The following is a 12,472-nucleotide window of genomic DNA, read 5'->3' as shown; positions in this document are numbered from 1 at the left end:
ATAAATCGTTATTTCCTAATTATCTTTCGAATCCATCAACTGTTTTTCTTTCTTTCTTTTTTTAAAAATATTTATTTGGCTGCGCTGGGTCTTAGTTGTGGCACGTGGGATCTTTTTTTTAGTGTGGCATGCGGGCTCCTTTTAATTTATTTTTTAGTTGCGGCATGCAGGATCTAGTTTCCTGACCAGGTATTGAACCTGGGGCCCCTGCACTGGGAATGCAGAGTCTTAACCACTGGACCACCAGGGAAGTCCCAACTGTTTTTCTTTTCAATGCCAAAACCTTGGCTTAGGGCACCATTAACTTTTGGTCTGGACTACTGCAATAACTGCCTAACAGGTCTCACAAGATACTTAGGTTCTTCTCTAATTTATGTGCTACACTGCAGCCAGAAATGATCTTTTTCAAATATAAATCTTTATCAAATACTTTTTCGCTTAAAATTATTCAGTAACTTCCTAATGCTTTTGAAATAAAAGTCCAAACTCCTAAACATGGTTTTAGGCCATGTAAAAACTGGAGACTGCATAACTCTCTAGTCTCAACTTTTTGCTTTTCCCCCTCAACACTATGTTCCAGCCATGCAGATCATTCTGAACTTCTGTAGGTCCACTAACTTACCATGGCCTTTCTCATGTCTGGGCCTTTGCATACACTCTTCCCCTCCCTTTGACTAACAGTAAAACCCTACTTAACCAGTATTCCTTCCCTTCCTCAGCTGATTCATGAGACAACCAATCTGATGAGCCCCAAATATTTATTGAGACTCTACTATATGCCAGGCACTGCTAAAGAAGCTGGGGATATAGTGATAATTAAGGCAAGATGGCCCTTGCCCTGAAGGCGCTTAAGTGCAAAGCTTCTGAGATGAAAATGAGCTTAGCATGAGGGACACAGAGAGAATGCTAGTATGGCTAAAACAGAAGAGTGAAAGAGGGGGAAAGTAGAGATAGACCATGGTGAGAAGCTTGGATTAAGTGTAATGGGAAATCACAAGTTTTAAGCAGAAGGGTGACCGTGATTTAAGCTTCAGAAAGATTATGTTGGCTGCTTTGTTCATGAAGGAAGGTCTGTAGTGGGGCAAGAGTGACGGAAGAGACATTAGGAATCAACTGTAGTGGACCAGATGAGAGATGGAAGGCTAGAGTTACAGCTATGAAGACGCTGATAAATGATTAAATTCAGGATATATTTCGGAGGTACAGCAGACTAGACTTATTGATGGACTGAATGTAAGGTGTGAAGTAAAAAAATCAAGGGAGACATATTTTTTGGCCTGAGTCAAAAAATGGTGGATGGTAGTACCATTTGCTGATATGGGGCAGGGTTATGGGGGGGGGCGGGGGGCAGTTAAAAATTAGACAGCCAAATGGACATTTCAAGTAGGAATTTACATGTGTAAGTTTAAAGCTCAGGGGAGAGATCCGGGCTAGGGATATGAATTTGATATTTCATCAGTATGTGAGGTTATGGTAATGTCTGAGATCACTCAGGGAGAGAACTTTAGGAAAAAAGACAGCTAAGGACAGTGTCCTGGGAATACTCCAACAGTTAGAGGTCTGATGAGGGAAGCAAAAAACAAAACCATAAACCCTGGAATGAACAGTTGGTTTAGTAGGAATAAAAAACCATGGCAAGAATAGTTTATAGAAAAAAGTTTATAAAGCTTTAAATGTTAAGGAGGGAGTGATGGATTGTATGAAAATTGCTAATGCAAACTTTATAAAGACCATTTCAGTGGAGTGGTGGGGATGAAAGCCCACTTGGAGAGGGTTGACAAGAGAATGGGAGATGGTAAGAAAGTAGAGGGAATGAGTAAAACAACTCTTTCAAAGGATTTTTCCAGGAAGGGAGCAAAGAAAGGGAGCAGTGGCTAGAGGGAAACACAAGGCCATGAGAGTTTTAAAAAGATGGGTGATGTTAAGGCATACCAGGAATAATTTAGAAGAGGGAAGACCTGATGCAGAAGAGAAAGAGTATCATTTCAGGAGGGAAAGTCTTTAGAAGGCACAAGTAGATGAGATCTTGGATATGAATGGAGGGATTGGCCTTAAATAAGAAGAGGGACATTTCCTCCATAACAAAGGTGAAGGCAGAGTTTTCATCTGACTGCATCTATTTTCTTTGAAAGGTATACAGCTAAGTTATGTGCCTAGAGCATGTGTGGAAGGAGAACTACAGATTTGAGAAAGACATGGAGACCAAGAAAAGAAATTTACTAAGGAACTATAACAGAACTGACTAGTAGCATGTAGTGCCCATGTAAGAGCATGGTCATGATTTTGAGGAAAGTATAGTCAGCACAGTTTGGGGACTTTTCTCCAGCAATCTTCAGCTGCTTGGGTGTAGGCATGGAATAAGAAGCTGGTTGAACTGGGAGATGGGACTTTGTTAGGTGACTGAGAGAAGAAAACAGAGGAAAGAGATAAAAGTACCAAAATATGGCATATAGGCTGGGGAGGGAAGTGGTGACAAGAGGGAGGTGATGAATAGCAAAAAGTAGAAGACAATGGATTGGAAGTCTTAATGAGATCAAGTAATTGTTGAAATAAGAATATGATATTAGGTGAGCTAGGGGGAGAGAAGGGTTAGAGAAGGATATTTGAAATTAAGATTTCAAAGGTGGTACATTTATTGATGATGACAAAGTCTAGAGAAGTGGTTCTCAAACCTCAGCATGCATCAGAATCAACTGGAATCAAAACACAGAATGCTGAGTCCCACATCCAGAGTTTCTCACTCAGCAGGTGTGCAGTGGGGTCAAGAATGGCATTTCCAGCAAGTTCCTACATGATACTGATGGCCAGGAGACACACTTTGAGAGCTACTGGTTTAGGGTATGAGTTTTGGCAGTTATCAAGATGGGGTAGAAGAAAAGTTCTTTGGAAATAAGATTAGGAATTGAGAAACCAGGCTGTTGAAATGGTCACTTATGAGGATGCTGAAAGCCCTAAGAATGCTGATGGGCATGGAGTGACTGGACGGTAAAAGAGAGCTACAGACAGAGATAATAGGTGGCAAAGTCTGAAGTCACGTACCAAAGGAGCTGGGGTTTTTGTAGGATGAAAGAAGACAAGCAGTTGGAAATGGCAATGAGCAACAAGGAAAAAACCATCTCCAGGCTCTGAAGTTTTAGGGTATGGGGAAAAAAACCCAGCTTATACTTAAAAGAATAGTAGGACAATCCATAATGGGAGTCTTTCAAAGAAAAATTGGCCTGACTAGGGACTAAAGGGACCTAACAACCAAATGCAGGGGGTAAGCTTTGGGTTCTAGATTTTTTAAAAAGTGTAAAAAATATTTTGGAGATAATTGGGTAAATGTGTATGTGGGCTATATATTAGAACTACATATAGAATTACTGTTAATATTCTTAGGTATGACAATTGTTATATAGGAAAACTTCCGTGTACTTAGGAGAGTCAGGCTTAAGTATTTTAGGGTGAAGTATTATGATACCTGCAACTTCAAATGGTTCCATTAAGAAAAGAGTGTGTGTGTGTGTGTGTGTGTGTGTGTGTGTGTGTACGCACGCACGCACACGCAATCTCTAAAGATAGCCTCCAATGAACCATGCCTACAGGTATTCTAACTCTGTGTGGTCCACCTCGCAGTGAATCTGGGCAGGTCCTGTGAGTGCTTTAATGAAATGTGGTGGAATTGATTCTGTCCCAATTTTGAGCCTATACATTAAGGAGGCCTGGCAGCAGCCTCTTTTGTGCTTTTGGGAGCCCTGAGCTATCATGTAAGAAGTTTGGCTACCATGCTGAAGAGGCCATACAGGAAGGGAGAGGCCCTGAGATTACATGAAGAGATGAAAAGCTGAGGAGAAGAGGGGAAGGGAGATGGCCAGGGAGAGGGGACCAGAAGAACAGAGAGGATATCTAGCCAGCTCAGCTGACCCTTCTAACCAACACAACCCATGTGCCAAGGTGAGCCATCTTGGATGTTGTAGCGCAGTTAAACCCCAGCCAACATCACACAGAGCAGAAAAAACTAGCAGCTAAGACCAGTCAATCCACAGTAATGAGATATTAAAATTACTGTTGTTGTAAAGCACTAATTTTGGGGTAACTGCTGCACAACTACACATACACACAGGGGCAGTGTGGAAGGGAGAGAAAAAAATGTGACAAAATGTTAATGAATCTATGTGAAGGGTATAAAAGTGTATATTGTTTTATTCTTCAATTTCTCTCTGGATTTGAAACTTTCAAAATAAAACCTTATGGAGGGTTTGATCACATTTGATGTTCCTTAGAATTATTATTGATTTTTAAAGTATGATAATGATATGGAGGATAGGTTTTTGTAAAAAGAGTTCTTATCTTTTAGTGATACTGAAATTCTTACTGATGAAATGATCTAGTATCTAGGATTCACTTCCAAGGGCAGTGATTGTAAGTTTAGTAAGAGAAGGGGACTTCATAAGGGTACTTGCATCAAGAGGTAAAAAAAGGTGTAAAGAAAAAAGAAAAAAAAAGGAAACATCTATATACAAAAATCATCAGCTTTTTGTTTCCAGTTAAATTGAGGAAATACTCTTATTTTACTTGCACATAAAATAATTCAAAACTGAGGAGGCCCTAACAACCCCAAGAATACAGAAAATAATTTTGTGATATACTACTATTCTCTTCATCTCCAAAATCCTAGGCTTGATATACGGAAACACGTTAGCTAGCTACCTAGATACAGATACTAAAGATATAGATACTAAAGATATCAGGAGAAAATATTAGACTTGGCCCCAGGAAAAGGAAGTGAAAATTTTCTACTTAAAAAATCTTAAAATACCCATAGTGCAAGGCAAGGAGGCTCAGCTCTGTTGTTTGAAGTGATAGCTTGAGAAATAACAAAATATGAGTAAAAATTACCACAAAAATAATTTTTATCTGTATAGCGCTTTACATAATATGTATATACTATCTAACATTCTACCCACAACTATCTGAAGTAGGTCTGGTAGATTCCCCATACAGAGGTAAGAAAACTGAGTATCGAAGAGGTTAAATTACCTATTTAGAAATTTATAACTAGTAGGTGGTATAGCTAAGACTAGACACCCAAGACTCTCTTAGTTCAGTGGTCTTGCCACCATTATGAAGGGATGAACCCAAAGAAGAATGGAGAACTTAAATTATTTATACATTAAAACTTGGTATAAGTTCAGATATACAAAAATGAAGAATTACACAAATTTCTGAGAGCAGTGGTGTGAAAAAAGTGACCAAAAACTGACACAAACATTTTTTTTTTTTTTTGAGGTACGTGGGCCTCTCACTGTTGTGGCCTCTCCCGTTGCGGAGCACAGGCTTCAGACGCGCAGGCTCAGCGGCCATGGCTCACGGGCCCAGCGGCGGCCGTGGCTCACGGGCCCAGCCGCTCCGCAGCATGTGGGATCTTCCTGGACCGGGGCACGAACCCGTGTCCCCTGCATCGGCAGGCGGACTCTCAACCACTGCGCCACCAGGGAAGCCCTGACACAAACATTTTTTAAATGCACAAGAATACTAACTTTTCTTTTGATGTACACCTAAAGGGACATGGCATACTTTACCACTAGCCTCTGGATACTAACTCACAATATTTGCTTCTCATTTTTTTAAACTGTTAGAAAAAAAAAAGCACAAAAATATTATTAGCTCTGTTATTCAGATCCATCTCACCTCCCATTATGTAGAAGTCATTTGTTACTATAAAGCTTTGGAACACAGCTGTGCTTGTTTAACAGATGTTTATTTTCATTAAACCTACCGGGCTCTGTGACTGTTTTTGGCTTCTCAGTTTCCACAGGGTCTGGATTTTCAGACATTTCTTGAATATCATCTTCTGCAAATCCGGTATCAGGGCTGCTGGTTGGTTTATCATCATCTTCATGACTGAGAGGTGGTGAAGCTTCTCTTTTACTTATCTCTAAAACAGCTGCTAGAAGCTCTTCTTCACTCATTCCGTCAAATCCTGAGTTTTCCAATTCAGACTTACCAGGTTCTAGTCTGCAAGATTTTGAATCCTGAAGAATAGAGCTGCTTTTAGAAGAAACCAGAATGCCTACAAATATAGCAATCTTGTAGTTTAAAGTGATAGAGACTCCCCTGGTGGCACAGTGGTTAAGAATCCACCTGCCAACGCAGGGGACACGGGTTCGAGCCCTGGTCTGGGGAGATCCCACATGCTGCAGATCAACTAAGCCTGTGCAACACAAGTACTGAGCCTGCGCTCTAGAGCCCATGCGCCACAACTACTGAAGCCCGCGCGCCTAGAGCCCCGTGCTCCGCAACAAGAGAAGCCACCGCAATGAGAAGCCTGCGCACCGCAACAGAGTAGCCCCTCCTGGCTGAAACTAGAGAAAGCCCACGCACAGCAACAAGGAAGGAACGGACGGAGGGAGGGAGGGAGGGAGGGAGGGAAGGAAGAAAGGAAGGAAGAAAGAAATCTTGCCATTTGTGACATCACTGAAGGACCCTGAGGGAAATAAGTTACACAAAGACAAATAATGTATGATCTCACTTACATGTGGAATCTAAAAAACAAACAAACAAAAAAACTAAGCTCACAGATACAGAGAACACATTGGTTGTTACCAGAGGTGGGGGCTAGGGAGTGAGTGAAATGGGTGAAGGGGCAAAAAGGTATAAACTTCCAGTTATAAAATAAATAAGTCACAGGGATGTAATGTACAGTATGGTGACTACAGTTAATAATATCATACTGCATACTGAAAGGTGCTAAGAGTACATCTGAAAAATCCTCATTCACAAGAAATGATCCATCCTGTGTATTTATTAAGTTTGCTGATGCTGGTTATGAAAGGCATTTGTTTGGACAGTCAGATATTTTGGTGAGAAATTACTTACCTTTTCCAGGTCTTCCTGCTGCTGTTCACTGCCTGACATTTCACAAAGTCTCTGGCTAAGGGCCACAGAGCGTTTAAGCTCATCTTCACTGTCTGAATCAAGGCATAAAGCCAAGGAGTTCTTGGATTTGAAGGTGAAATTCCTGTAATTTAAGAAAAACGAACAAACAAAAAAACCCTATGTAAGTCTGACAAATAAACATTTGTCCTTGTTATTTTTTTGAAGTATAAATATCAATTAAAACAAAAAGCTTTTCCATTATGGAGAATGATTTAACAGAGAAAAAAAGATATAGGAAAAGAGGTATATTTAAGAATTACCTTTGCCCTACTCCAAAAGAGCCATGCTTTGAAAATCAGACAACTCTTACGCTATTATATATTATCAGTAAACCAATCACTTTGTGCCTTTTTTCTTTTAATGATCAACTCCAAAGAAGTTTGTTACTGGCTTTATAAAGCAAGTACTTTACTGAATGCATGCAGACATAGCAATGAATACATTTTTGACAAGAGAGTGCATGAGGACTAATTTTTGCTCTTTTAAATTATGATCCATGTACTTTGAAATTAACAGTAACATTCCACTTATCCATTTATATGTAGGTCCAACTTCTGGCAACTTCTGCCTTCTAGAACACAGGAACTTAAAAGTAAACAAAACAAAACAAAACAAAACAAAAAAAACGCCTCTGAGGAAGGCAGCAGTTTCAAAGCCCATGAACTTTACTCTTCAGGCAGGGACCCTATTTCCCCAGGAAATAGTGTATAAAATAATGTAGCAAGTTCATCAAGAAATGAGAGCTAAGAAATGAGAGAGAATAACCATAAAAAGGGCAATAAAGAACTATAAAGTAATTTAATGTAAAGGTAAACTGTCTTATAAGAATTAAGAGCCTCTGAGGGCATTATCATATTAAAACACAGTGTAATAACTGATATTTACAATGCCAATTTTAAGTAATTACAATATATTTAAATTATCTGCAGTGTATTTTATTTAATATAAGGAATTCTGTAAGCTTACAGAGATATAACCATCTAAAATGGTTAAAACATTTTAAAGATTAAAATTAAAAAGGCAATGTTTATAAGGACAAGCTTCAGTTTAATAAAAATTCATTTATTTGGAATATCAAATATTATTCTTCAATGATACCAGATAAGTAAGGTGTTACTGTGTTGTCTTCTAAGTGAGCTGAAAATAAACTAAAGGAAAAAGTGGTAAAGGTCAAAAAGCACAAATTTTCTTTGATGAAGGTTAACATAAATTCATATGCTGTACTAAAAAAAAAATGTAAAATGGAAATTGGAAAATGCAATAATCTAAATGTGAAAACTGTAAATAAACATGTAGAATGATGGCACCAAGAAATAAGAGGCCACAATGGAAATCAGGAGGATTGCGTAGCAACGTAGATCAAAGAAAAGAGGCAAGTGGTCAGTGATAAACCCAACCATAGTCTTTGGCTGAGAGCAGCCAGGATATCACTGCACTTCAGTCTGAACACTTGAATAGCCTCCCAATATGTGTTCAAAAAGGGTTAATATAACTTAGAAATAGCCAATTAGCCATCTTAATTCTTCATTTCTGATTTCATGCTCACCAAGCAAAACTGAACATATTGATTTATTTATCCATGTAAATACTTTGCTGAAGGAGGGTGACACCTGGCTACTAATATACCAGGGTCAAATGTGACAAAGGACATTATAGAAGAACCAATCATATTCTGGTTCATAGCTCAGCCTCTTTTAAGTTTGATCGGCATGACAGGTCTTCTAGGGCCTAATCATCCTTTATTGACCAACTCTCAAATTCTCATAGCAGTAAGACCCTGGAGAACAGATTGACCATGCCAAGTATAATGATGCCCAATGAAACCATCTCTTTCTTGAAGCTATAGTGATTTGGTACATAAAGAGTGCATTCCATTAATAGTTACTATATTCACAGAAGGCAGCTTGCCTGTAGTAAGGAAAAATATTCATCCTGTAAATGCATCACTTGCTCACTTTCTAAGCAGCCAAGTGGTATTGCTCATTTGTATCTTGAGAACGGGCAAGAGTATTCATATCGGTACCATTTCAGATTTCTAGTCAGTTAGTCATCTGGTTTTAATTGCACTGAAAAATAATTAACAGGAGGAAAAGAAAATAGCAATTCCCAAATGTCATTTTATGGTTATATAAGCCCCCCAAAAGCCCTTAAACAACAAAAGTGTCTCTTTTCTAAAAGTACTTTGGGACATCAAATTTTTAGAAAAACTAATTTTAAAGACAAATGACAACGAAGTCATTTAGTTCCTGTCTAATCAGGAACTGTGGTTCTAGTCAAATCACAGAGGAGGTATATTAAAAAAAAAAGTATTTGTTTCCTTCTTGGAGAAACTTTTGGTCTTAAGCAAAAAACATTTGTAGAATAGCTACATTCTAATGTGTATTTGTTTTCCTGTCCCCTTTCAGAATAGCTCCAGCTCAGTGTCTAAGACAAGAAGTCCCACACTGGCTAGCAACAGGTGAAAAGATATTTTGGGATCTCCATGTGTATATTTGAAGAATGGTGCTTTTTATACCAGTAGGGGTTATTTTAACCCTTCAATCCTTAAAATCCCTCATCATTAGTCAATTTCTAGAGTTGTAGGATGAAAATATTACATACAACAGATGATTTAAGAAGTTTTAAAACAAAATTTTGAGAGGACCATCTGAACTTGATTCAGTGTTAAAAACTTGATACTCACTAAATTACAGTTTAAAGCATATTCAGGAAAATTCCAAAGTACAGTAATGCAGAGCAATTATCATGCAAAAAGAGAAACAATAAGAAAAGGGGAGGGGATAATCTTGGAAATCAGGGTAAGCCAAATCCTTAAAAATACAAATTTTGGGTACACAAGAAATATAACTCACTTTGAAGGTGTAGAAGGGCTGGTGATGCAGGAATTCACCATTTGAGAGGCTTTCAATGGTCTAGAACTATCAGAAAATTAGAAAATATATATGTATACAATTACTATTACTAAAAATATATTTAACTTATTAAATGATTATTCTGTATTATAGTCCCTTATATATCCTCTTGAAAAGCAAACAATTATCATACTTTTAAACTAACAATAGAGGCCAAAAGAGAAAACAAAATACTTTCTCTAGGCTCTTCCTTATCTAATGATCTAAATAAACAACATTGAAAACGAAGTCAAATACAATATAAAGAGAACAACTTGGGAAATTCTCTTTGTCTCAGTTCTTTTAAGCAATAAAATAACAATAGCTCTCATTTATTGAGGACTTACTAGATGTCAGGCACTGTAGTAAGAACTCTTGTGTATTACCTCATTTAATGTTCACAACTACCCTGTTATTTTCCCTACAGACAGGTCAAGGAATTTGTTCAAAATCTTAAAGCTATCATATCACCGAGTCAGAGAGCCTGGTTTCAGGCCTGTGATCATTAAACAGCCTTGGCTAATGGTTTGAAAGTACTGCCAGAAAGAATACTAGCTCCACCAGTAGAGGGCAGTTTCCATCAAGCAAAAACATCTATTCTAATGAAAGGCCATAAGAGAAAAATCCAGAAACACTGATTCTCTGGGAACATGTTGTTATTGACTTATTGAGGCCTTTGGTGTAAACGTACACGATGTAGAATATATTTCAATTATTAATCCAAGGGGAATAATTTTTACAAAACTTCATTAATTCATGTTAGCAAATGTTCATTTGCTTTCTGTAATGTCTATTATTCCATGTCAATGAAGAGACCTGGCTCTTCCAGTTACTAACTGTATGAGCTTAAGAAAATCACTTAATTTCCTTGGATCTCCTCTGTAAAATTAAGAAAGACAAAAATCTCTAAAATCCCTTTCACCTCTAAAGCTCTAGAACTTTATGATTATACCAAACTAGTGTTCAAGTATAAAAAAGAACTACAATATATGGCTCCAAAGTAATGCAAGTACGCAGAAGAAAGAGCAACATTTAGAGAAGTCTTAAGGTTTTCCTGGCATTCATGATGACGCAAAATAGAATGTAAAAGTTACTTCTTTTCTCAAGGAAAAATTTCGAGGAGCCATTGAAGTTCTTTGCTCAAACTGGTAATAATACATTTATGAAGACACAATCTATTTTGGGGGTCCCAGCATAATATTTAATGTACTGTTTCTCAAGTTTGCATACTCCAGAGTCAGCAGAGGCATTTGTTAAAAATATTGATTCCCCAGCCCTATATCAGATTTGCTGAAACAGAACTCCTAAGGAACAAACACAGGAATCAGTATTTTCAGTGTTCAAGTGACTCTTACGATCATGCAAATTTGGTTTATATTCCCCAAATGTATCAAACTATCTTCTAGTGATCTAAAAGAGTAAGGAGCACTCCCGGAAAAGGTAATTTATTATGAAAGGCAATTAATATGTGTTGAAAGTTTTTGTTTAAGCATTTTATTCAATTACTTAAATCAGGTAAAACTTAGCACAAAGTCCCAAAATAAAGCAAAATAAAAATCTTCTTGGTCTGATTTTACCTGGAGTCATGTTATGTAGTTCAGTCATTCTTTTGATCAGATACTAAAAGCCTTTCTACTTCAAAAGGGAAAGAAATTCTCAAGGACTTACATTGCCATTTGTGCACTCCAACCAAGGTTGAAGGGTGGTTTTGTATTTTCAGTGCAATGAGATGAGAGGGTCAGGTATCTTGGAATGATGACTTGCTGCCCAATCTTGTTGTTAAGTGAGAGAGCAACATTGAAGCTATATCGTTTCAAATGAAGAATGAGGATCCTGAAAAACAGGAGATGATAACATTATTAGTTTATACATAATAGAGGTAGCTCTCTTACAGGTAAGAAGAGATCACTGTAACTAACCATGTTAGACAGCTTTTGATTTAAAGACTACATTAGGCTGAACTAAAGATCTGTCAAAGAACATTTACTGAGGGCTTCCCTGGTGGCGCAGTGGTTGAGAGTCCGCCTGCCGATGCAGGGGACACGGGTTCGTGCCCCGGTCCGGGAGGATCCCACATGCCGCGGAGCGGCTGGGCCCGTGAGCCATGGCTGCTGAGCCTGCGCGTCTGGAGCCTGTGCACCGCAACGGGAGAGGCCACAACAGTGAGAGGCCCGCGTAACGCAAAAAAAAAAAAAAAAAAAAAAAAAAAAAGAACATTTACTGAATACTTGCCATGTGCTAGGCATTGTGCTAGGTACTAAGAATAAAAATAAAAATAAAACACAGGCATTGGGTAGATATTAATTATTAATTGGGAGGTCTCAGTAAAATAATGTTCCTAGAAAAAAAATCAAAACACATCAGACAAGAAAACTAATTTTAGAATATTGGTATTGATAATGGATCAAATCCCTAAATTATTTATTTCAATGTTATATAGTTTACCAAAAAATGGATGTTATATAACGACAAATGGTAATTTAAAGTGTTAAACAGGACTTCCCTGGTGGCGTAGTGGTTAAGAATCCGCCTGCTAATGCAGGGGACATGGGTTCGAGCCCTGGTCTGGGAATATCCCACATGCCGCGGAGCAACTAAGCCCATGTGCCACAACTAATAAGCCTGTGCTCTAGAGTCCACGAGCCACAACTACTGAAGCCTGC

At 38.1% G+C, this 12,472-nt stretch overlaps 1 protein-coding gene across 11 annotated transcripts in view; it reads right to left on the bottom strand.

The window, feature by feature from the left end:
• USP37 (ubiquitin specific peptidase 37) overlaps window positions 1-12,472 on the bottom strand; it is a 90,530-nt gene that overhangs the window by 18,754 nt on the left and 59,304 nt on the right. For 10 of the 11 annotated variants that reach the window (XM_073807263.1, XM_073807257.1, XM_073807259.1 and 7 more), the window contains 4 exons: window positions 11,478-11,642; window positions 9,771-9,836; window positions 6,859-7,000; window positions 5,759-6,014 (listed from right to left, as the gene is read on the bottom strand). In XM_073807263.1, the coding sequence (XP_073663364.1) occupies window positions 5,759-6,014; window positions 6,859-7,000; window positions 9,771-9,836; window positions 11,478-11,642 (629 nt within the window). The remainder of the gene's footprint in view (window positions 1-5,758; window positions 6,015-6,858; window positions 7,001-9,770; window positions 9,837-11,477; window positions 11,643-12,472) is intronic. The other variant, XM_073807266.1, reaches the window with a different exon arrangement.

The sequence above is a fragment of the Tursiops truncatus genome, chromosome 7 (genome assembly GCF_011762595.2).
Source record: "Tursiops truncatus isolate mTurTru1 chromosome 7, mTurTru1.mat.Y, whole genome shotgun sequence".
NCBI lineage: Eukaryota > Metazoa > Chordata > Mammalia > Artiodactyla > Delphinidae > Tursiops > Tursiops truncatus.
The sequence above is the reverse complement of the archived record's forward strand: the minus strand, read 5'-3'. Positions and strand labels throughout refer to the sequence as shown.